This window comes from Macrotis lagotis, chromosome 7 (genome assembly GCF_037893015.1).
Source record: "Macrotis lagotis isolate mMagLag1 chromosome 7, bilby.v1.9.chrom.fasta, whole genome shotgun sequence".
Taxonomy (NCBI): Eukaryota; Metazoa; Chordata; class Mammalia; order Peramelemorphia; family Peramelidae; genus Macrotis; species Macrotis lagotis.
Window position 1 is genome coordinate 98062158 of NC_133664.1, and position 27575 is coordinate 98089732.

At 35.1% G+C, this 27575-nt stretch overlaps 1 protein-coding gene across 1 annotated transcript in view; it reads right to left on the reverse strand.

The window, feature by feature from the left end:
* Window positions 1-27575, reverse strand: part of CNTNAP2 (contactin associated protein 2) — a 2968630-nt gene that overhangs the window by 518509 nt on the left and 2422546 nt on the right. Inside the window, exon 15 of the mRNA XM_074193472.1 lies at window positions 19626-19753. Within this exon, the coding sequence (XP_074049573.1) occupies window positions 19626-19753 (128 nt within the window). The remainder of the gene's footprint in view (window positions 1-19625; window positions 19754-27575) is intronic.

The window sequence follows — 27575 nt, forward strand, 5'->3', positions numbered from 1 at the left end:
AATTTACCTTCCTCTTTTACATAGAGAGAAATGGAGGTAAGAACTGATTTTGCATGATTATTTTTCCTTTTGATAAGGGAGGGTTAATTTGGAGTATATGAAGCATGACAGCAAATTGATGTAAAAAAGGACAAGCTCACCATAAAATTTATATATTTTAAGAAATAAAGGTCAGTTTAACATTTTTAAACCAAATCAATAAACTTAAAGATTGTCTCATTTGAATCCTTAATACCCTCAAAACTAAAAAACATACTAAAATGAAGTTTTTCTTTTGAAGCTAGGAATCAAGCTATTCTAAACTTAACTCTTCTTCTTAAAATATATTCTTACTACCATCTCAAAATTAATTAATTGATTTCTAGAGTCCTGGAACAGTCTGAATGTAAAACTGCTTTGAGAAGTGATCAGTCTGAGAAGTGAAACACTGCAATCTAAACTCTAAAGTGGAATCAATAGCTTGTTTTACCCTCCTGGACTAGAAGACTAAGGCAATAAACTTTGTTTTACTACCTCCTTGGCTTAAAGTTAAAAGAGGTGCTATTCTATTTTCTATGGATGCTTAGGAGACAGTCAACTCCCTTTAGTGTGAATCATAGCAAGTCATGTAAAATCCTCACCTACTTAGTAGAAGAAAAATTTGGTCTTAATTTTGGAGCTATTAAATATCTGTAAGAACTCGAACAAACAAAAAAATATTTCCTAACAGTTTGAGGTATCAAAAAGGAATTTTTTTCAACATCTTGAAAGGAAGCTAAAGGTAATGACATTCAATGCTAAGTGCCACCTCACATATAATTTTGTACATTCCTTTTCACAAGTTTCATTCAAAGATAGAGAGTATACTGCCATTGAAGGGATAGTGTGGTATAGTAGATACAGAAGAGAACCTCAAAACAGGAAAACATGGGTTCAGTTCCTACCTCTGAAAAATACTATTTGATCCTGGACAGGTCACTTAACTTTTACTGGACTGAAAACAAAACCAAAACAAAAATAAAACAAAGTGAAACAATTTAGAAAGAAGCTTATTAAGTTCTCCAGAGCTGAGAAAGGGGCAGCTGACTTCCCTTGCTATATTTAAGTTATGTATTATATAGAATTTAAACACAGGAACAAGCAAATATTGCCTGATTGACCAGCAATAATTTTCCTATGCCTTTCAGCATTCTAGACAAGCAGTGTCATGATCAATAAGAAATGGATTCCTTCAGTCACATGTTGACATGGAAAACCACACATTAAAATTATCTGTGTTGCATTGTATTTCTATTTATTTTGCTAAACATTTCCCAATGGTATTTCCATCTGATTTGAACCATTGGGAGCTTTGGGGACCTAATTTGATGATTCTTAAGTTATAGAGAAGGTGTCAACCTATATAGATAAAATATATTCCTCATTCAGACTCCTCTGCATCAAATATATCACAATTCTAATCTCTAGTCTCAGAACTAGCAAAAAGGCCTGTTTTTTTTTTCCATGGGGGAAAAGAGAAGTGGCAGAAGTTTAAGTTTTTAATGGTCAAATGCTAAGGAGAAGAGCCAGGGCAGGTAAGTGGTTCAGTGGACAGAGTTTTCTGAAGTCAGGAAAACTCTCTTGCTGAATTCAGGTTCGGCCTCAAACACTTTCTTGCCAGTGTGCCCCTGGGCAATTTGCTTTACCCTATTCTCCTCAGTTTCTTCATCTATAAACCACTCCAATATCTTTTCCAAGAAACTCTCTAAAATTTAGATTATGAAAGATTGGATACAACTCAAATGACTCAATAACAAATAGCTTAGTGTTGAGGTAAAGAAACATGGACTAAGTCAGGAGCAACTGATTCAAATTCTAATTATGGCTACTTTTAGCTATGGCACAATTTAAAATATGTTTAACATGTAAACATTTAATCTCTGTTCTTCAAGTAACTTATTGAGAATATAAGTAGGAAGACAATATGGTACAAAAAGCTGGCTCATTTCTGAGGGTAGAAAAGCTAAGTTTAAATCCTGGACCTATCACTTATTCCCTATGTGACATTGGGCAAATCACTTAATCTCCTCGGGCCTCAATATACTGATTTGTAAAAAGAGGTTGGGCTGCATGGCCTTCCAGTTCTTGGACCTAAAATCACAAATTATAAACTTGGCTGTGTTCTCTTGCAGTAGTAGGAATTCCTTCTAAGCACTCAGTAATTCCCAAAGACTTCCCAAAGCCTGAAGACAAAGGTATATGTTTTTTTAGTTAAGTTGGGGATGGAGGAAACCAAAATAGAAAGTGTAAGAGAAAAGTATATGCCCACATTTAAGATTATGACCAATAATGCATTCTCATTAAAATATTAGGCATTAGACATTGTAATTTGCATTTTATTTTATATAAATGAAATAATTTACTTCAAAAGGTCTATATCCACCCCCACTATGACATTAATTAATTGGGGGCAACCTAGTGCATCTATATTAGACTCAATATTTAAGGCATGGGTCATAGGAATTACAGAAATAATTTTCAAGTCAATTAACTTTCTGCATTTGAAATAAGGTAAGAAATGCCTTGCTTAGACAACTGTGGAGGCCAAATGAACATTTGCTCATTGAGCTGTAAAGAAGCTTTCACTTTTCTAAAGGAAGAAATGGAGGCAGGGCCACTGGTCTTAGAAACCCGGAAGCTCTTTGTGATCTGGCACTCTGTGATATGCCCAGACTTCTCTGTGCCCTATGGAGGTTGTCTGACTCCACTGCCTGTCATATAAGGAGGCATCTAAAGCCATAGCACACCTGTCCAGGTGATTAAGTTGCTGTCTTGGATCCTTTAGGTTATATGACTTTTTCTTTTCTCTGGTTCAAGATGACTATCAAAGAATCAGGCTAAGTCCCTCTATCACTCCTGATTTCACCTCTACTGCACAAAAATATTGTCTTTTTTGGTGATTTAGTTAGATGAAGATCCTGAAAATGGGTTGGTGAGATCCTCCCAGTAAAGGATGAAAAAGAAGTAAATCCTGGGCCCTTTAGGACCCAGACTGAGAATAACTGAGAAGAATCATTCAACAATGTCACTTTTGAACTTGAACTTGGTAGGACTAAGTAATATAGGAACTGAGCTAGGCCTGATGCAGAGAAATGATGTAGAGAATTATGAATGTAGCTTTAATGTTTGTTAATTGTGGAAGGTTGTTTGCACCTGAGATGTAAACTGATCCCCTGTTGATTGTGTCCTGTTTGCCCTTGATGCTGTTGTTTTGTATCTTGTCCCCCAATTTCCCCTTCACCTAACTTCTGGTATGACAGGAAATGACATATTGAACTTGGGAGGTCAGGTATTTTGGGACAGGAAAAACCAGTATATAGTTTGGCATTGGAAGATACCTGGCCCAAGGTTGTAAGACCACTCCCCAAGTGCTGCCCAATGCCCAACCTACCTCAGAAGAGTATTTAACTTTCTCTCTCATCACACCCAATTTGGATCAAGGTACAACATGGAAACAAAGAAAAGACTGACAGAGTGCTTTCAGTTGGGGTGGGGTGGGGAGGGAAGCAAGATTGGGGGAAAATTGTAAAACTCAAATAATATCTTTAATAAAAATAAATTAAAAAAATAGAGTATTTAACAAGAAGTGCCACAGCTTCAGCACTTTCCCCTCTTTTTCCTCTTTTTCCTGTTCTTTGACTCTAGCCGGATGGGTTTTTCTAATGCTCTTTCTTGGGCCATGTAGAGCACCATGGGCATCCCTAAGCCACATGGCCAGACTAAATTTACTACAAGGGACTCGCTGAGAAGTCTGGGACTCCCTCTTTTCTTCCTAAGACTGGGAGCACCTGTCTTTCCTTGCCTTTACTCCTAGACTAGTCAATTTTCATTTCCCTGTTAATATTCTATTCACCTTACTCTCAAACCTGCATTATTTATTATCTATCTAATATTCATAACAATAGCTTAAATTTATATAATTATTTAAAAATTGACAAAGTACTGTCCTCACAACAGCCTTATTAGCTGTTCAATTACTATTCCCAATTTATGGATGGAAAAATGAAGCACAGAGGAGTGATGTTGGTATCAGTTTCATAATTGATAAGTGGCAGGACTGGGATTTAAATCTAAGTCCTGTAATTTCAAATTTGGCATTCCTGCTATTAAACCACATTGTCTCACTTTCGAAAATCTCCTTATATGCAATTATTTTCTGGGACATGTCAAAGGCAGATCCCTAATGGATGATTGGCTCCTTGATGTCTTATTCATTTTTTTTTTGTTCTTCATAACACCTAACACATTTTTCCACAGGTGTTTAATAAAATTATCAAAATGAATGAATGGGATGAATGAGGATAGGGCAATCTCTGTATTTCTTTTAACTGTAAAATAGGAATCTTCTCAAATTCCAAATAAGATTCATTGTGATCAAGGCAGAAAGTAAAGAGAAGTTAGTCAATATTGGTTGAATAATCACATAGACAGGATCAGAGGACTTTGATCTTTTAGATCATATAGATCTTTTTCCAACCTATCTTCCACATAATTGACAAAATGATTTTTTTTAGGTTTTTGCAAGGCAAATGGGGTTAAGTGGCTTGCCCAAGGCCACACAGCTAGGTAATCATTAAGTGTCTGAGGCTGGATTTGAACTCAGGTTCTCCTGACTCCAGGGCCAGTGTTCTATCCACTGTGCTACCTAGCCACCCTGACAGTGATTTTTTTTTAAAAAAAGTGTTTATCTAATCTATTTGTTTGATCTTCTCATCAATAAACTCTAAAGGGTTCCTATTTCATCAGGTCAGGTAACAAAAATTATTATATTCTAGTACATGTGCTGGGGTCCTTGCCCTTGAGGATCTCACAATCTAATGGATCACATATAAAGCCCTTTGTTTACTATTTAAAGCAAATACCCTCTTCTTTGTTTTTCTGTTTTTTTTTTTATATGTTACTTTCATCCAATCAGTCTCCTGGTCTACTTACTATTCCTTGAACATGACACCCTATCTTTCATCCCTATGGCTTTATTCTATCTCCAGTGCCTGGAATGCCAAATCTCTTAAGTTTTATCTACTCAGTATGAATCTTGAATGTACATAATTTTTACTATTTCTGCCTCATAGAATATAAGCTCCTTGAAAGCAAGGATTGAAAAAAAGTAATATAAAAAGCAAAATGGGAATGGTGAACCCTTAGTGCCTACCTCATAGGTATGGAATAAAGTGCTTTGCAAACTTTATGGTGCTACAGAAATTCAAGTTATTGATTTTTTATTATAGAGCCAAATGATAAAAGACTTCTTCCTTCATATTGTAACATCCTAACTTTTATAGCTTATAGAACTTCTGACCACTTTGAAAGACTGAAATATTCACATTCCTCCTTGGTAACATGCTATAGTTTTAAAGGTCTGAACACAGTTAGGATTGTGAAAAGATGCTTTATGAAAAGCCAAGTAGGTATCATAAAACAGGTGAACTGGAACATTGTTTTAATTATGCCAGAGTGAGGTAGTTTATAGCTCTCAGCATAGTACCCTAACAATAGGTCTGAAGTACAGACTAATTGCAATTTTGACAGAGATAACCTTGAGACTTGGGTAAACAAAAGTGCAGAGAGCTCCACATGGGTTGGGTAGGGCAAGGGAGTGATAGAAAGAGGTTAATCTAATTTAACTTAAACAATGGTTCCGTAGATTTTGGTTTTCTTGCGCATCTTAATTTAGAAATGATGCAAAAAATATCAACACCGAGCAAAGGAACTTTTCTTTTGAGTTTAATTTTAAGATAAACATCTCATTCAAGGGAATTTCAAGCTACAAAAGAGTCATAATTTTCATTTTTTCTATGTGATGAATAAATAGGCAAAACCTCTGTTGGGATTAAAAATAGCTTGGCATATAAATGAGGTGATGCTTCCTTCCTCCAAGCTCCTATAGCAATTATTGTCTCTTCAATTCATTGGGCAATTAATCATGGCCTGCCTTGCGACATCCTTTCTATTGTTGTTTTGAAATGTTATTTAAATCTTTTATCATTATTTAACTTTGCTAAAGCTTATGTCTTGTCTTTCCAACTCTATTATAAGCTCTTTAAAGGCAAAGACCTTGTCATTTGCTAATTTTGAATATCTTTGTTATACTTAGCACAGTATAGAGTGCAAAATATTTTAAATATATATGTATGTATATACATATATATTATATATACATATAGATGTATGTATATATATATTATATATACATATATGTATGTATATATACATACACACACACAAATTAAAATGTCTATATCATTAGGCCTAGAGATCTCACTGCTAGGCAAGTACCCCAAGACAAAGACCCACATAGACAAAAATACTTTTGCTAGGAGCAAAGAAGTACATACAAAACTGATGCCCATTGGCTAAATAAAATATGAAACATTCCTGCAATATAACATTGCTATAATGTGACAAGTTATAGAAGTATAGGAAGACTCATGTAAACTGATTCAAAGTAAGATAAGCTGAGAAAGGTAAACAACACAATGACTACAACAAAGTTAATAGATGCAGAAGCAATAAATGAAATTCAATGTGGTTCATTGCTTATGTTCAATCTTTACCTTGAAGAAGAAAGAATAAAATGCACCTTTTTTATTTCTTACAAAGGTGAAGGACTATTGATGTGAAATACTGATTATACTTTTAGACTTGGTTGATGTATTATCATTTTACTAAACTTTATTTTTAATTTTTATGTTTCAAGGGATGGAACTTGAGGGGTGGGGGAAACATTTAGAAATGAAGTTAATTTGAAAACAAAAGACATAAAAAGGTTTTTTTTTAAAGAAATATGTATGTATGCATGTGTGTGTAAGTATATACACCCTCATATCTCATTTTTAAATGGAGAATGGTTGCTTGAGATGGCATTTAAATTCCCAGCATGGCATAGTGCTCTCATTATGATCTGTAAAGAAAAACATTAAAAAAGCCCAGCTACATATCTTGATTATAGGACAGAAAATATGGGTGAAAATTTTTTAAAAATAAGAAAAAGTCTGATCACATATCTACAATCCTCAAATACATAGATTTTTCACACATATATTAGATCCAGAAAGAAACAGAAAATCTAGTTCCACTTCATCATTTTACAGATGATAAAACAAACTCAGAGAATCTAAGTATCTTTGCCAAAGTCATGTGAATAATTAGGAATAGTACTGGGGCTAGAACTCGATACTTCCAGTAGACAATTCAAGGCACTTTTTGTTATTTTGATTTTTTGATAAATTTTTGTTAATATCTTTTTATATCATCTTATTTCCCTCATATCTCTCATTCCCCTACCAGAGTGTGATCCCTTAAAACAAAAAGTTATTTTAAGAAGCAAAAAGAAAAAGATGAAGAAAACAAAATGGAAAAATCAACCAATACATAGAAAAAACACTTATATTTCCCTCATTCCGTATCTGTGGATTTCTGTCAAGCTCTGTGAAAACATTAATTTAGTATTATTTATATCATGCCAATGCTAATATTAAAACAATTGTCTGTATTTTACTTTTTTGTAGCTGCAGTGCAATAGAATGATCATTGGATATAGAATTATAAAGTCTAGGTTAGAATCCCAAATACCTATGTGAGCTTGATTAAAGCACATTAGCTAATTCTTTGGACTTTTTTCTTTCTATTCAAAATGAAGGGATTAGATGAGATGACCTTTAAGTTCTCTTGTGGCCCTAGATTACTAACCCTGGTTCTGAATGCTTAAAACTGTACAAACAGATAAGGGATTTTATCAAAGTAAGGTCCATAGGATTTTCTAAAAAAAAGTGCAAGGTGGTAAAAATTACTTAATGTCAGAGTGCTAGCAAGAAAGGTAGGTTTCCATTTACTACTGGGAAAGAAAATGTGATTATGGGAGTTATTAAACAGAATTACTAAATTTCAAAATTGGAAAGTACCCCAGCAGCCATCTAGTCCAATTCATGCTAAAGATATTTCCTGTTTTCCATACTTTACCCCTATAACCATCCAACCCTCTCAATTTATATGATGGATCTGCTACCCCATGAAGTAAGTTATCACAAAAGCTTTTTACCTCTCACATCAAGTCTAAATTTATCTCTACAACATCTACCCATTTCTGCCAGTTCTGACTCCTGAGACCTAAAGGAATAGGCTTAATCCTTTTATCTACAAAATCATCAAAATAATTAAGATACCTAACATGTCCTCCTTGAACTTTTTCCTTTTCTAGGTTAATATCTCTAATCCCTTTGAACTGATTGTCCTATGGGATGAACTCAAGGGCTATCTTGATGTTCTACTAGTTTATCCACCTTTCTACCCTGAGTGATTTTATTTCTAAAGTCATCAGAAGTCATAAACAATGATTGAGGTAATTTCCCTATGGCTACCATTGTTGAAATATCTTCTTGATCACATTTGAGACACTGAGACAAAGGCTTCCATAGAAAGCAACTGAAGAAAAGAAGAGGAAAACAATGTCAAGAAAAGGAGCTGTGAGAAACTAACAGCCACCACTACTGATTTCTTTAGCCAAAATTCCTATCCCTATTTCTGTTGGGAACTCAAAATTTTACCACCACTTTTTATCTTTTCTTTACCTAATTTCCAATGTAGACTGAAATTTCCAGGAGACCTGGAACTTTAAACATTCTAGAATATCTAGATATCTCTAATTCTTAAATCCCTTGTAATGATGAACACAGTGAAGAATAAATATAAGGTGTTCAATTAAACATTTTGAATTTAACTGAGTTTCTGTCATTCAGTTCACAAAATGGTAACAGCTGGATGGATAATCTTGGAGTAAGTCAACTGAGTTCTGACTCAGATAATTTTATTTAAATATTTTTCTGACTAGTTTATATGCTGAAAAAATATAAGAATCACCAACATATATTAAATTCGCAGTTTTATTGCTTTTGTATATAGAATGTTCTTCTTTTGAAGAACTCTCAAGAATCACAGGATTTAGTTGTGGAAAGGACCACGGAGGGTCATCCCACCCAACCTGCTCATTTTACAAAGAACATGAGAGTCAGAAAAATGGAATGACTTTTCCAAGGTCACATGTGCAGTAAGTTGCAGAGGTTAGCTCTAAACACTAAACCTGAACGATCTGATTATGAACCCAATATTTTTGTCATTATAAATGGACATAATACTAAAAATATTTCCAAATTATTTCATTTCAGGAAATATTTGAGAGAATCAATTTCATCAAAGAAAGCAGGTATCCTGCAAAACAAGTAAATCTTTTAAGGTCTAGATTTGCTATACTCACAACAAAGTGAATTTGCAAGCAGTGTTGGGTCACTAAATATAGTTAATGGAATCCTAGGTTAAAATAATTTAAAATAAAATAAAAATAATTTTGTTCCTGAGATACAAACCAAAAAAAGATTTGTTCCTGTTTTCCACAAATGGCTGTTTCTGTAATTGGGGCTGACCTCAGACATGCCCTAGAATTCTTGGCCCCATGGTAGGAATCAGTTTTGGCGGTGGCACTCTAATATTATGCTTTCTACTTATCCTTAGGGTTCCTGCTGCTTCACAGCTGTTCAGGTGCCAGTAGAAGTTGAAGTGGGGCTCCAGTATTGAATAAAAGGTATCCAGGTTAATGGTTTACCCCCCACATAAATCTCTACTTTTTTCTCTCTTATCACCAACCAAAAAACATCCAGAACTGAGAAAAGTGAAGGTAGTAATTAGAAGTAAGCAACTTTCTGCTCTCAAAACCCCAATTCCTGCTGTTGTGAATTATCTATAGGGTTTTCCAGATGGCTGGTATCACAGTAGGGGTAAAATTGGGTATTCCAATATTTTGTTATTGCCTTTCTTGCAGATGATTAGAATGGGCCAGGGCTAGAGATCCATTCCAAAGTTTTCCCTTTGTGGTTTAACAACTTTCTTGATTAAAGGACCTTGCCAAGAATAAATGTTTATGTTAAAAATAATGTGAATTTATTGCTTTAAAATTAGAAGGGATCTTACAAAATGCCTGGCCAAAAACCTTTATTTTATAGATAAAGAAACTGTGGTTCAGAGGAGTTAAATGACAATCCCTGTGTCACATAGGTAGTAAGAGAGAGGAAAGATATGGATTCAAGTTTTCTAATTGCAAACCCAGAGTTCTTTAAATTCTATGATAACACTTCAAGGATGTTTCAGGTGCTCTATATATTACAAATTAACTTTGTCATTTCACTGCTCTAAACCTAAATTTATTCACTGGCTGTAGTAGTTGGCAGCATTTACCAATCAATTAGCAAGCACATAATATATTCCCAGGCACTGTGCTTGTCAATAGGAATAAGTTCAAAGCACGAGACAATTTTTCTTCTCAAAGATCTTACAATATGAGGGCAGATGTGTTCAGTACTATCCTGATACCTCAGAAATGGTAGAAGAGTGAACTTGACTTCTCAAAAATCTGTATCAGTAAAAACACTAGCTCTAGAAGGTCTATCTGTTGTCCAATTACTTCTGGAGAGTCCCATCAAGAGACTGGCTCCAAAATGATGGATCTTTTGGCCAATGCAACTCTTATGGACAAATCTGGAACAGTCTCCAGCACAGGTCTAATAAACTGTCTCTCTGTTGCCTAGCTACTTTTGTATAGTCTCATCAAAAGACTGGCCACATTATGATGGATATTTTGGCCAAAGAAACTCTTAAGCTAATTTTAGATGGCTATTAAGTTCCATCAGTGGGTGGAGTATTTAGATGGTCAAAATGTAAATATTCTTTGCATTGGAATTAAACTACTTAATCTGCCATTTCCCTTGTAGTTTGTAAAATTTAATATTTTCTGAGTTCACAGAACTCATTTTTGGTTTTATCCAAGGGGCTATAGCTGAGGCCAGAAAACCTTGAACCCCAGGCAGTGGTCGAAAGCTCTCCTGAACAAGACCTTGGATACAGTCCACATCTTGCAGATCTGACAGCTGAAAGCATTCTTCTCAAGGAATGAGTTCTTAGACTGTACCCAGTAGACTGTAGTCACAAATATAGTTTATCTTCTGGGGAACCAGATCTCATGAATGAACTCACTCTTATCATCCTCCCTCCCTCCCATCCCAACGTACTTTGTTTTTTGAAAACGTATACTGACCCACCACTAACTGTCATCATCACAGTTCCTTGTAAAGTATTAGCAAACTGGTACCAATGACTAGCAAATTTTCACTTTTATGCTCTCCAAATATGAAGCATTTAGAACCAGAATCTATTTCACCTACTATTTCTCCCCTTACTCTTATCTCTAGCTAGTTCAATCTTATCAGTCCTGGGTTCAATTCCCTTTTCTGAATTTCTTTTCCATGATGCCCTCTGGAAACACCTATTGAATATCAATAAACTCTTCATCTTTAATATCTCCTTGCATATTTTCCTTCACAGAAACTTGTCCTCTGGGAAGACTGCAACCCCAAATGATCTTTCCAATATTAGTTGCTCTTTTAAGTCCTTGAACATATAGAACCAGAAGAAATGAGTTGCTATATTCTTTGCTCTGCAATACTTCTTCTAAGCTATCTATCACCACCACTCAGTTACTTCTTCCTCTTTTTAAAAAATTTATTTATTTTCTATTGAAGATATTATTTGAGTTTTACAATTTTCCCCCCAAACCTACTTCCCTCCCCCCATGGAAAGCAGTCTGTCAGTCTTTACTTTGTTTCCATATTGTACATTGATCCAAATTGAGTGTGATGAGAGAGAAATCATATATTTAAGGAAGAGACAAGAAGTCTAAGAGGTAACAAGATCAGACAATAAGATATCTGTTTTTTTCCTAAATTAAAGGGAGTAGTCCTTGAACTATGTTCAAACTCCACAGCTCTTCAACTGGATACAGATGGCACTCTTCTTTGCAGACAGCCCCAAATTGTTTCCGATTGTTGCACTGACAAGTCCATCAAGGTTGAACATCACCCCCAGTGTTGCTGTTGGGTATATAGTGTTATTCTGGTTCTGATCATCTCACTCAGCATCAGTTCATGCAAATCCCTCAAGGCTTCCCTGAAATCCCATCCCTCCTGGTTTCTAATAGAACAATAGTGTTTCATGACATACATATACCACAGTTTGCTAATCCATTCCCCAAATGAAGGACATTTACTTGATTTCCAATTCTTTGCCACCACAAACAGGGCTGCTATAAATATTTTTGTACAAGTGATATTTTTACCCTTTTTCATCATCTCTTCAGGGTATAGACCCAGTAGTGGTATTGCTAGGTCAAAGTTGTATGCACATTTTTGTTGCCCTTTGGGCATAGTTCCAAATAGCTCTCCAGAAGGGTTGGATGAGTTCACAGCTCTACCAACAGTGTAATAGTGTCCCAGATTTCCCACAACCCTTCCAACAATGATCATTATCCTTTCTGGTCATATTGGCCAATCTGAGAGGTATGAGATGGTACCTAAGAGAAGCTTTAATTTGCATTTCTCTAATAATTAATGATTTAGAGCAATTTTTTCATATAGCTATGGATTACTTTTATCTCCTCATCTGTAAATTGCCATTGCGTATCCTTTGACACTTCTTCCTCTTTTGAGGTTTATTCCATACATCAATCATTTCAAATGGATTCTTGTTATCATCAGCCTCCCTACCTTTTTTTTTTTTCTGAAGTTCAGTATCTGGTTCAGAACCTTCTATTATATTTTTACCCCTATCCTCATATTATATTATTTCATAATACATTTCATGATGATATCTTCCCAGTTTCAGTTATGTCTTATTCTCTGACCCTATTTGGGTGTTTTTCTTGACAAAGGTACTAGAGTAGTTTGCCATTTCCATCTCCAGCTCATTTTAAATAAAGAACTGATGCAGAGATATGCAGAATTACTTATGTAGAGTCACACAGCTAGTAAGTGTTTGAAGCTGGATTTGAACTCATTTCTTTCTGACTCCAAGTTGGGTGCTTTTCTACTTTGCCACCTAACTTTATCCTAGTGGAAGACAGTGAGCAGCAATAAAGTTAATATAAATATCTATTTGGTAGTAGAGAGAAGCCATTTCACTCTGAGGCTTACTGCCTGCCTGCACAAGTCACTTAACCTTCCTTAGCCTCAGTTTCCTATTCTATAAAAGGAAGAGTGAGGACTATTTGGTTAATGAAATATTTTCTGCGTTTAGTATTATTCCCACTGTATTTAGGATCATATCAAATTGTCCTGTTCTATATCTGTTCAATGGACCCAGATGACTCTGGAGAGAAAGTTGAGGCTGGTGACTTTGCAGTCACTTAAAGCCAGTTCTTTTGAATGTTTTGGCATCACCTACCTCACATCATGGTCCTCTTTGAGAAAAGAGGATAAACAACTATGATCCATAAGGAAAAATTTCCCTGAGAATTCTAGGGCCAATCCTGCTCCCTTAGGGGTAGATAAAAAGGGCTGGGTGCTGTTAGCAACAGATTCAAGTTATGAATTGTTTTATTCTTATTGTCTTTTCATAAATAAGAGAATTCTTTCTATTCCCTGTCATGTGGGAGAAAATGGATAGAATGTGAGTTCCTTAAGATGATAGACTGTTTCATTTTGTCTTTGAATCTCTAGGATTTAACACAATGCTTTTATAAAGACATTGATTATGATTAAATTCCCAGGCAACCTCCCCAGTATGATTGGATGCATATAAAATTCCCCTTTCCTTTCTTTAGTCTTTGCACACCATGTTTTATCTCTGACCTTTGAATCAATCTTCTTTGAACTACTTTGACAGTTTTTTTTGCCTTTTTTGAATCACCTCAAAAATCCTGAGTAATGGAATCTCCATACTAAAAACTGTCAAACTAGAATTTTGCCCACTGATACTTTGTAGTCAACGAAAGCTTCTATCATAGGTTTTTTTTGTTCTTAATCTGAGTACTTACTCCCTCTACAATATTTCTCTTGATAACCTCATCAACTCTCATGGGTTTCATGAACTTCTATATTTAGATGATTTCCAGATCTGTTCCCAGACTCAGTCCCTTCTTTCTTTCTTGAGCTTTAGTCCTAAGTCACCAATCGCCTATTAGACATTTAAAACTAGATTCCTGAGTTATTATGAACTCAACATGTCTAAAACTGAATTAAATATATTTCCACCTGAATCCTTTCTTTTTTATAAATGGCCTTATTTTGATCAAAGTTCCCACTGACCTTCTAATCTCTCAGGTTCATAATTTTGACATTATCCTGAACTCTTTACTTTTCCTCACCCTACACATCACCCACATCCAACCCCTTCTCTCCACTCAGAGTTAACATTTTTTTCAATCATTCATTTACTCTCACCTCAATTATTACAAGACCCTCCTAATTAAAGCTCCAGTCTTGTCTCTCTCTGCTACAATTCATCCTCTGTATGTTGCTGCCAAAGACATTTTCTGTAATCATATATCTGACCATATGACTCACTTACTTAATTCCTCCAGTGACTTTCTTTATTCTCAAGGCTGAAATATGACCTCTTTTTTGTATATTTTAAAGTTCTTCCTAGCACATTGTAGGCACTTAATACTTGTTGATTCCTTTCCTGTTTTCCTGACCTAATTCAAAAAACTTGCTTTCTCAAACTATGCTTTTCAGCAGTTGTCAACAAACCTGAATCCTTGCCTAATTTAATTCTGGGAGTTTCTCCAAGGTTTCCAAAGACAGATAATGTACTAGTAGAAATATTTCACTCATACTTTAGAAATGAAAGTTTCAACCTGTCATGTATTACTTTTCTATAATTATTCAATATTTACTACTTGAAATTCTTAGCTATCAGAGTTGAGATGAGAGGTAAGCAAAATAGAGGGTATAACTTTTTAATGGAGCATTTTTATAAAGATGCCTATATTTAATTTTTTAAAACATTGATTCCCCAGGGCATGTTGTTAGCTATTTTGTGATAAGTCAAATCCCATATGTTGGAGTCAGAGTTTCTATTCAAAGGAAAGATATAGTGGATACAATTCTCAAATCTTATCTAAAGTTCATGGGACCTTGTCCTGGATCTGATTGTTATGGCCATCTGATTTTCTTAATAGCAAAACACTCCATGTGAAAATTCAATGCATTTAAGTTTACCTACTTTCTGCAAAAATAGTAATATTCTTCTGGGCAAATTTGTTTTCACCAATCAGACTACTTCATCTTCCAAATATCTCTTTTGTTTATTATTTGATAAGTAGGTTTTAACCAAGAAGTGGCTTTGTAAATTCACCTGACTTTTTATCTCTGCTAACCTTCCTTTGCTAGCCCTGCTTTCAGTTTCATTTAGATTTGAGGTTTCCATTTGAACCTGTTTGCAAAGAAAAGGCAAGGGCATGCTGATGTCACAAAGCTATATGGGAAGTGCAGTCGACCTGACTGGAACTCACTGATTTGCCTTAGCATTTTGATTATAAGGGTCTATGGGTTCAGATGAATCAAACTAAAAATGAAACTCAGCAGGTGTGATGAAATCAACCGAAACCATTGAAACGGTTGGGCAGAGTCCCCCAAATTGTTTCATTCTTCAGGATTCCAGGGTAGAATTTGGGTCTTAAATCACTCTACCACTTTCTCATGTCTTTTTTAGTCATTTGTACATCGCAACTATAAAAGTCATTTTTAGACTGATATTTTTTCTTTTATTGTCGATTTGGACATCAGATTCTTAGTAAATAATATCAAGAAAAGTTAACCCCAGAAGCAACAAAATGTCCTGTCACACTTTCAGAAGTACTCAAGAGATCATCTTTGTGACATTCACTTTAAAACTCTAATACCGGAGAAAGGGCTTAGGGAAGCAAAAAGGAAGGGAAAGGAATAGCATTTATATAAACCTTCTATGTGACAGCACAATACAAATATTTCAACAATCTTGCCACTTAGGTGTTAGTATTCCCATTTTTTACATTTGAGGAAACTAAGGCAAATTGAGGCTAAGTGACTTGCTTAAGGTCATGTAGTTAATAAGTGTCTGAAGCTACATTTAAACTGAAGTCTTTCTAACTCCAGACCCAGCATGCTAGCTACTGTGTCAGATGTAACAATTTAAGTTCTTAAAGCTGGAAGGAACCTTGAAATCATCTGTGAGAAAATTGAGTCCCAGAGAGAATAACCCAAAGCATAAATCTAGACAGCACACGAGTTGGAATAGAATGAAGGTCATTAACCTATATTTATATTTCCTTCCTATAATTAAATTTATTTGGGATCCAAGGGGATGTCATGAATAACAATTATTTGTTAAATTTGCATTTAAGTGCTATATATTCCCATTTCAGTACAGTAGTTCTCTATTACCTCTGGGATCAAATTTCTGTTTTGGTTTTTAAAGCCCTTCTTAATCTGTACCCTTCTGAACTTTGCAGTCTTTTTATACTTCCTTCCTTTTCCATATTCTGCTGCTCTCCTTGCCAGGCTTCTCTTAGCCTTCCTCACACATGATTCTCCAGAGCATTTTCACTGGCTATCATTTTGTGTCTGGAAGTCTCCCTCCTCATCTCCACTTCCTTACTTTCTTGCCTTCCTTCAAGTCCTAACTAAAGAATTCCTTTTTTTAAAGTATTCTTTAATTCCTTAATTTCCCTGAAGTTATCTCCAATTTAGCTAGCATATAATTTATTTGTACCCAGAGAAAGTGAGGCTGGTGATTGAGCACAGTAGCCCCCTCACTCAAATCTAATTTATGTGCTTGTCATTTGGATCACCTCCTTGATATCATGGTCTTCCTCAAGAAGCCCTCATCATCAACCTTCCTCATCATCAACCACACTGCCTGGCACTAATTGGGGGTTAATATAAACTTATCAGTTGGTACCTTCATGAGGGAAGAGAGTTTAGGGTATATTTGGTAGATAAATATGAATGGCAATAATTTTAAAAAGTGTGTGTGTATGCATGCATACACAGAATCCTATATACATGTGTAGATAGCTAGATGGACAAACAGATAGATAGATGGACATATATCTATCTATCTATCTATCTATTTATCTATCTATCTATCTATATATAGATGTGTGTCACAAAATATATGTGTCATTTTTATCTTTAAAAATAGTAATACAGATCTGTAGAATTACTCAATTTTCATCAGTTACTTGCCAGGTAACTATCATCTGTTCAGAAGCTAATCTCAAAACTAGAAAATATATGTAAAAAACCTACTGATTTGCTACATCCATATACATTTTATATGGCATGACTATAAAGGAATGAAACATGCATCAAAATCCATCTTAGCTCTTTCTAGTCATATGTCCAGCTCTATGAAGTTTGTATTGATCACATTTTACTGTATATTAAGTATTTACAAACAATGACACTGCCCCCAAATGAACATGAATTTAATTTACAGTTAAATAACATTTGATATTTGTAAAGGCCACACTTCATATTTATTCATTTGGATAGCATTCTTTTTTTCTGCATAAATTCTTTATCTCAAGAAACAGTCCCTAGTACCTGCCTCTGAGTGTAGTCTTCGTACACAGAGTTAATAGTACTTGCAAAAACACAACTTCTGGCCTTAGATTATACTAATTTTAAAAAGGTTTCCTTTTTTTGTTTCAAAAGGAAGTAAGGAAAAATAATCACCAGCTCCATCCCCTTTTTTTTGCATTAAGAACATTACAGCTTAGTTGGAAGACATTTCAGAGGCTAAATAGTCTAATACTTGGAAAGCAATCTCTTCTCTGATACACCCAACAAATAGCCATCCATCCATTGCTTTGAAGGCCTTCAACAAGGGATACAATCCACTTCTTTCTGGGGTATTCCATTTTTAGACAGATCTAATTATTGGGATATATCTCTTTATGCATGTCACTTACCTTTCTTTGTGCCATAAGCACTTAACACATTCCTGTGTACAAAGTAGGCTCTTGGTCAATGTGTATTGACTAATTTACTAAATTTTATCCATTTTGTCACTTCACTCTCCTCTGGGATCAAGTATATTGGAGTCATTTAAGGATTTAAGGATAATCGTTAGGAACTACCTAAGTCTTTTCCTCAAGCAAAATGTATCATTTCCTGAACTACTTATCATATATAGAATGAATTTGAGGCCTTTCACCATCTTAACTGCCATTCTCTACATGAATTTATTCTTCTAAAACTGTAGTTCCTAGAAAAGAGACTCTCCCAGGACAGAATTCAGTGGGATTATCACCTACGCAATCCTGAAAAATATCTCTCTTTTGGTTCAGTTTAAATTGCTGACAATTTTAGGCTCTCATGTCAACATCATTGTCTTCCTTGGGAAACTTCTCTGAGTGCATATGATAACATAGTACTGAAGGGCTCTAAGTTTACCATGATTTACAGAAGTAGGAGTTAAATTCTTTTAAAATGGTGCTTTCTTTTAGGAGGGATCCAGTGACAAACATTTTTATCTCTTCCACTTCCCTGTGAACAACATAGGAAACAAGCAGTCAGTGCTTTACTGACCACAACTGAGGAAATGAAAAAGGTTTGTCTGAGATCTCTCATTTGTGGAAATGACTAGCTTCCTTATGTCACTTTAGGGAATATTGTTCAAGATCTTACATGCCCCTAACTCCCAACAGACTTGGGTCACATCAGAACAAGTGGAACACTCCTGTAATCTCCAATATTGGGAGAGGTTGAGGTCAGTATTATTTTAGTCCTGTAGTTCTGAGATGAAGTAAGTTTGGCACCAATATGATGAGCCTCTTTCAGGTGGGAGAAGGACTTCTAGGATGTTTAAGAGGATACAAATACACCCAGACTGGAAGTAAAAGGTCAAAGTTTTTGTTCCAATCAGCTGCTAGATCAAGCCATAACTGACCTCTACACATCTAGCTTAAGCCAGACAATGAAACTCAATCTCTTAAAAATGGTTCACAGTTATATACTAGGGAAGGGAAACATTTGCTCAGGACCCTCTTGATGGATACCCCAAGGTAATCTTTGTCATCTTTTCTCTCCTAATGCATTTAAAGCACAGTGAAGTATATCAAAAGTACATTAACTCCTAATGGTAACCTAAATTAGGCAGGATTTCCATCATTCTAACTCTCTTCCCTCCCACTTCAGGCTCAAGGAGTCCCAAATTCTTCTTTGCACTGCTAATCCTGAAAGCAGAGACAGTTAAGGCAACAATCTTTGGTTTACAAGGTATCATCAAGTGCTACTGATGATGAAATTTGATAGCAATAATGTCAAACTTTACATGGCCATAATCCAAGTTTGCAATGATACATTAAGCCATAATGCTGCTATTTAGACTATCTTAAATTTAGTTTATGGTGGTATAAATAGTCTGCTAATGGTATTAATGGCAGCCCTCAATGGCATCCCAGCTGTAGAATGCTGCATTTATCCTATTAGTATGCCTATTTATATCACCATAAACTTAGGTAGTCAAAGTTGTTACATATACAATACAAGGAAGATTAATAGGCATCTTTTATGCCCAAATCTGGGTCCCTGTGCTAGAGATTTTATGGCCACCTCCCTACACCCTACAGATCTATTCAGTCCTTCATTCAGCTCTGTGAGGGAACTGACTTATGAGGTTTCTGGCAGAACTCAAGGATAAGAGTACATCCATATTTCAAGATATTCTGAGAAGCCTAGAAACACAGAGCTGCAAGACCAGAAGAGGAAAACAATTGGCAAACAGCTGCTTTGCCAACTTACGGTCTCCTTGGCAGCGTACTGGACCCACGGTCAGTTTGGCTTCAGATCCAGGTCGGTCAATGTCACCAACTACCACTTGGCTCACAGGCAAATGGTCTTTGTAGGATAACAAGCCAACATCCTTTCTCCTGAATCAAAAAGAAAAGAAAAAGAATGAAAAGAAAGGAAAGAAAAGAAAAGAAAAGAAAAAGAGAGAAGAGAAAAAGGAAACAAATAAAGTCACGAGCTGAGCTGTTAAGCACATTTGTTCTCAAATAATTACTCAGTTTCTCAGAGGTCAATTGAGAGAAACCCTCTTTACTTCCTCTTCATGTACTAACTTACAATTGGCAAATAAATCTAGGTCAGCAAGACTCAAAGCATGATTTTAGAAATCACTTCTAAGATTGATGATATTTGCCCTTTCTCAAAGAAGACCATAACATTAGGGGAGGTGATGCTGTGACAAACACATGAATTGGATTTGGATGAGGGGGGCTGTGCTAAGTCACAATCACTTTCTCCTCCAGAGACATCTGGGTCCAGTGGACAAATGGATTAAGATGATTGGAATTGGCCCTGGATGCTAGGCAATCAGGCTTAAGTGATTTGCCCAAGGTCACATAACTAGGAAGTGGCAAGTGTCTGAGGCTGGATTTGAACTCAGATCTTCCTGACTCCAAGGTCTGTCCTCTTTACTCTGAGCCACCTAGTTTCCCTAACAATTCCAAGAGTCAAGTCCTTGTATAACCCTTTTATAGATGAGGAAAGTGGAGACAAACAGGGATTAAGTGATTTGTGCATGGTAACAACCATCTTTTTAAATTTCTTAGGCTGGATTTTAACCTGAGTGTTCCTGACTCCAAGTTCAATGTTTTATATGTCATGGTCCTTTGAAAAAAAAAAGAGCGGGAGGTACTAATCTAATTTTGAAAATATGCACAAATTGTATTCCTACTAATATTTTTGAACTTCTTATGTAATCACAAGGCTATATAAACAATAAACCACAAAACTCAATGACACATGAACAGAGTTGGGCATTGTAATAAAATAAAATTTAAAACTGAGTTAATTAGGTGGATACATGGGCATCCACATTAAGTAGTTTCTGTAAATAAATATAGTTACTATTACTTGTACAAGGCTGAGAAATCTCAGGGATCCCCTGAGGAAGGGAGTGAGCAAAGATTTTAGAAGTTTCTCTGAGAGAGTACTCAGAGCTGTACCATATCTCCTACATGTTTTGGCCTCACTGCTTAAGTGGGCACTTCATTACCTTCTCTAAGCAGAGGAAACTGAGAAAGAGTAGACAATGGAGTCCTACAATGAGTTACATTAAAGGTGAGACAGAACTCTCCCCTGTACTGTCTCCATTCCCTATCTTCAGAGATGCCACTCAATCTACCAAGAGGAATAGAAATCATCATTGAGACAATCTGACCTAGGTCTCTCTATAGTAGGGAGGAATAAAAGAATTTCAATTAAATGTTCCCTCTAAAATGGTTAAAAGCCACAGATGCTCTCCTTTCCCCCCTCCCCTAAGAAACTCTACTCAGGCCCTACGTTATTTATTGATCCAGGAGTTCCCAAGTTATCTTCTACCTAGTTCTTCACAGTCCTCATATAATGTGATTTTTTCCCCTTGGGTGGAAGGAATGAGCTGGAGATGAATGATTATTTATTTTTCTTTTTCAGCTGAATTGTACAAAGTTTGAGTCAACAGGATAGAAATTGTTTACCACAAAAATTATTTAAATAGGAAGCTGAAAGACAGAATATCTTAGAGATAGAGAGTTAGCCTAGTCAAGTCCCACCCCCTGACAATATTCTTAACCTCCCAGAACCTCTTGTAGTTCTCTTTGGAGTGAAGGAAGAGGTTGGGAGGAGTTAGACAAGCAGAAGAGCATCACTTGATTCACTCAATTGAGGGGTAAGAAGGGATTTTTGAACCAGAGCAAGCTGACCAAAATGGTGACCTTAATTCACATGAGCTGGGGATGAGGGTGCAAATAAATTCTAAGATTCTTCTGAGAAGGCTATAGTAGAGGCCTGGGTGACCCTAGTTCTATAAGTAAACCATGTTGGGGTGGGTCATGGGAGAAATAGTGAGCTAGATTGAGAAGCTATTTTTTCAGAGTTGGGTCTTGTTGGAGGTGCCTAAGATAAAGTTATGACTCGTATAAAGGCTATTTTTTTATTGTAGTTGCATATGTATAGCTTAATAATAATATCTAGGATCATGCAGATAGTAAGGGATGAATTTGAACTCAAGTCCAACATTCGATCCTCTGTATTACTCAGTACTTCAGGTTAGTTGTAGGAAAGAAATTTTCTAAGAAGAATCAAAGTGGAAAAAAGTCTTGAAAGTTTCATATATATCTCTATGTATCTCTGTATTATCTAATTACTAGCTAACTATATTTGCACCTGCCTTTTTGTATCTAGCACTAAATTTGAAATTATATATAGAATAGACATTGTGAAAGACCAAAGTATTTGTATAATAATAATAATGGACTTTTATATGGTGCCCATAAGGTTTGTAAAGCACTTGAAATAAATTATCTCATTGATCGTCACAACAACTTTCCGAGATGCATGCTTTCGGTGTTAGTTTTCCCAAATACAGATGGGGAAACTGAAGTTTAGAGAGGATCAAGTTACGTTCTCAGTCCCGTGACTAGTTAATGACTGAGGTAGTATTTTTAACTCAGGTTCTCATAACTCTAAGTCCAACAATTTAGTCAATGTATGACACTTCCTCTGATGGTAAAGAAGAAAACATTTTCATTTGAAGGAAGGAGAAATTACAATATGACTGACTGTCTCACATTCCTTAGTGAATGCATGATGGGGTGGGCATTGTTTGTGAGGAGAAAAATCAAGATTTTTTCCTAAGGGCTGAATCCATTAGTCATCTTAATGAAATTCTAAAATGGCCATGAAAACAAAATGTCTCCCATGCCAGGATATAGAAGAAATTCAGATGTAACCAATGAGAACTAAACTGTGTGCCTTAAATAAACTTCCGATGCTTCTATATGTTGCCTCACTGGGCTCTCCTCTTCTTTCCATTTTTAAAATAAAAATAAAAAAATAAAATAAATAAAAATTTCTGATTTCTTTTAAAATATTTTGACCTAATCAGAGCTAAGATCAATTTATTGTGATTATTATCTATTTCTTCCTATGGGATTGTCCAGCATCAGGGCCTCAGGTTTAATCCAAAATTTATAGAAAGTGATTGCAAACTGTGCCTTTTTGTTATGTCTATAATTGGGTTAGATTATTTTCAAGGAGAAAAAAATAACAACAAATAAACCTCACAATGTTGACCTTAAGCTCTGGAGTTTCTCAATGTTCAGTGTTTTGTCCAATATCATTGAACACAGTCTTTAAGAGAAACAGAAAAGATATTGATTACTGATTTAGACCTTCTTGCTTGCTTCCTCTAAAAACCAATAATTTCTTTCAGTTATCTGACAATAAATCTCTACTTTTTTTTTGGTTTGACTTCCTTCAAAGTTTATTAAATGTGCCAATTTGTAAAGGAAACCTTTTCATATTCCCTCAGCATTTATATATATGTGAAGCATAAATGATGATGATGATGATGATGTTTGTCCTTCATTCTCAAAGATCCTAATGTCAGGGGAAGTGATGCCATGACAAGCACATGAATTGAATTTTGAGTGAGGGGGTGCTGTGTTAAGTCACCAGTTTCATTTTTTTTCTCCAATCATCTGGGTTTGGTGACCAGATATGAATCAGGACTGGATATGGCCCAGAATGGGAGGCAATCAGGGTCAAGTGACTTTACCCAAGGTCACACAACTAAAAAGAGTCAAGTGTCTGAGGCTGGATTTGAACTCCCATTCACATGACTATATATTACACCATCTAGTTGCCCCATGAAGCATAAATATATATAGTGATTAAATATACAAGGCTTTAAATACAAAACAGTCTGAGATAGAGTACTGTTAGCAGGTGAGGACTTCAGGAAAGGTTTTAAGTGGAAGATGGTCCTTGAAAAGGAAGATAGGGATTCGAGGAGGCAGGGGTGAATTGAGGAGGACATTCTAGGCTTTGGAGATAGTCAATGCAACAGCAAGACTAGAGATCAATAATCACATTTTTATGAAACCTTTTCTGAATCTTTGTCATCCCAGACTGTTTGTGCCCTCCCCACTTCTCCTTCCTCTGACTATCTTGTATTTATTTTGTTATTTATACAGATTAAAATCTCTATGTCATCTGATAGGTTACAAGCTCCTAGACAGGGGAGACTATTTCTTTTTAAATTGTGCATGATATGCATCCCTCACAATAGCTAATATTCAGTAGCTACTTAATAAATTCTTGTGGTTGATTGATCAATATTCATCTCTTCAGTCAAATGCATGTTCCTTAATGGCAGAAAGTGTTTTTCAGTTTTGACTTGATAGCCCCAGCACTGAGAAAAATATCTTATATACAGTAGTAGCATAATAAAGGCTAATTCAGATTAGATTTAAAGATTACCAAGTCTAGATTCTTTTGGATAGCAGAATTGCTATCATTTTTGAGAAAGAGTTGCAATCTGATGGCAAGGGATTTCCAATATTCCTGCTCAAAGCAATTAAAGTACTGAGAGATTGATCCAAGTAACCTGCAATTACCTAATTAATGTGTATAGGAGAACAAGATTTGGATTTAGTCCTGCCAACTCTGTCTTGGCTCTATCCATATGTAACATTTCCTCTGGTATATCATTTTCTGTAGTCTAGAGCATAAGTGTCAAACTTATAAGTTAACCAGTAATACTTTTCAATGTGGCCAGAACTGACTAAAATATAACTGGGAAATGTTTAACAAAATAAAAATGCAAAGCTACATTGATAATGTTAATGTGATTTTCAAAGTCAATGTTGGCCCACAGGAATATGTTTCTAGTTTGACACCACTGATTTATACAATGAAGTCCCATGACATAGGAATAGCAAGTCTAACATTTTAATGGCAATGAAAGCAGTGTGGCATTGTAGGAACAATAATGACTCTTTATTTCAAATCCAAAGTCTGAAACTTTGAAAAGATGGATACTTCAATAGCTTCCCTGGGACATGAGTTTTCCCTTTGATAAAAAAAGTTCTTTGGCATAGGGGGTACTGAGATCCCTTCCAATTCTAAATCTCTGATCCTTTCTACACTTGCTCCTTCAATTTTTTTAACCAAGCAAAGATGGAAAATCAAGAGAATTAAGAGCCAAATGCACAATTTTACTATGGTGTTCACAGTCTTCTAGAAGGGAACACCAAATTTGTAGATGGCAATAAAATTATCTGGTATCATAACAATTCTCATTTGTACTAACAGCATTACAAAACCATAGGAAAAAAGACTTTCTCTTGCCTCGCTGACTATAGAAATGTAGAATAAGTTCACAGCAAGATACCATTCCCTAAAAAAAAATTTATATTATTTCTCCTTACCTTAGTGTTATAATGCTGTGCAACAAAGGAGAGATCTTTATTTAAAGTTGTAATCCTCTCCATCTCTATCTCTTTCCACACTTCCTACTGCTACCATCAATTGCCAACAATTTACCATTAATAAACAGCTATACCAAGAGTGATGCTCCCTGGATTAAACTTGCTTCCAGTTTAGTTCCTGTTGCCATAATATGGAAGACCAACTTTTATGGAAAAGTAGCTTCAAAAATTCTTTTGCAAGGGCTTCAATCCTTACTTCCTCAGTAGCCAAAATTACTGAAAATCTTGATAAGAATACTCTCCATATGAAAATCATTGGCATGTTTGGGTGGATCAACAATAGAAAGAGATAAAGCTTTGTCAATTGAAATAACAGGAGGGAAGATGTATGACCATGCATTTTGCCATTGTATCCCAAGGAAAATTTGATCTTTTCATCTGATTTGTAACTAAATCCCTCTATGAATGAGAGTATGAGAAAGTTCCTTGAGAGCAGAAACTGTTTTGTTTTATTATTTGTAGCCTCAGAACTCATCCAATTGCTTTGCATATAGTAAGTATGAGATGTGATTTTTCGCTGATTGACTCATTCATTCATATATACAAATCAAAGTAACCTAGAATATATATGTATATATATGTATATATATCTCAATATACACATATTAAGCTTTTAAGATATTAAACTAAGAAGAAATAACAAGCTGGATGATTTCAGAAAAACCTGGAAAAATTTGCATTAACTGAAGTATAATGAAGTGAATGGAACTAGGAAAACATTTTATATAGGAACAGCCATATTGTTTGATGAAGAAGTATGATTGATTTAACTTTTCTCAGCAATAAGATCCAAGACAATCTCAAAGGACTAATGCTGAAGCATACTATCTACCTCCAGAGAAAGAACTGATATTGATTGAGTACAAACTAAAGCATGCTATTTTCTACCTTCTTTTTTCCCCTTTTATTTGAATCTCCTCTAACAAAATGACAAACATGGAAAATTTTACATAATTGCACAAATATAATCTCTATCTGATTAATTATATTTTCACGGAAAGGAAAGTGGAGATAGGGATAGAATTTGGAAAGCAACATTTTAAATAAAAATGATAAAAAATAGAAAAGATATTAAGCCAATGCTATCTATTCATCAACATAAAAATGTAAAGTCAGAAGGAATTGTAATTGTAATAGCTGTAATACTGTTCTATCTATGGCTTACTAGAATCAGGAAGATGATTTCAAACATAACCTTAGACATTATGTGATATATTCTCCCTGTGCATTTAAATACACCCCACTGTTTGAACCTTTACTGAGTCATCTTTCTTCCTGTCACCACTGAGACCAAAGGAAGCTTTATTCTGGAAATTTCTCTTTTCTAATTTTACTTTGTATTTTTAATTTTGTTTTTTTTTCTTCTTGAGGAAGGTCTGTCTTGTTTTGCTTTCTTTGTGCCATTGTTTTTATTATCCTGCTAAGAAGTCAACCAAATTTCCAGAAAATTTTGTCTTATTCTTACCTTATTCAAGAAGAAAAAAAATCTACTCACACAAAACACCTCTCCCTCAAATCAGCAACATACAAAAACAATCCCCCAAATTTCAGTAATCTCAAGCCTTTTTTTGTGCCTGTTAATTCTCATGAAAGCAACCACTATTCAAAATTTGACCCTCAATGCTAGCAGGAATGGAGGAATTAAATGTTCTACTATTATATTTCCCCAAACCTGCCAACACTCTGATCTGCATGCTTAAGGAGACAGCATGGTTTTGTGGGAATAACTACTATAGCTTTGATGCTTTTATTACATCCACAGAGAAATCACTTAAAAAAGAAATTGTCTAGGATGAGATCTGTTTTTCTCTGAAAAGAAACTGAAAATTTGTTAGAGACTTTTCCTCAAAATGGTGATAATCACCATCATTTTGGCAACTAGTCTATCTTGCAATTTCTAGACAATCTTTAAGGAGAAATACAAAAAAGTTTTTTCCAGGTAAATATATGAATTAAAGGAACTTAATTCAATCTTACTGTTATTTTTAAGGTTGCTTATAAATTCATAAATGTGGAAGAAGAACCCTCATCTTACAGATCAATAATCTGAAAGTTAGAGGAGTTGATTTTTGTGAAAGGTGATTTTTTTCCCCCCAACTCTCACTTTTTTTAAACCATGGAAATATATATAAATTTATATAATATAAGTAAAATATGATTCAATTTACCAAAATTCAATTTGAAAAATACATTTCAATGACATATCTTTTACACAAAGGAAGGTATCTCTGGACCCAGAGAAGCAAATTACCATTTAAAAAAAGTTATAATAGACAGTGGCTTATGACTTAAAAGCTGATATCTCATTCTTCATGAGAGTATAAAGGAAACTATAAAATGCATTCATGACCAATCTTTGGCAAAACTGTTAAATAAGGAAACAATTTTCCCTCGTATCCTTTCCCCTTCTCTTACTTTGATGATGACTTTCCTT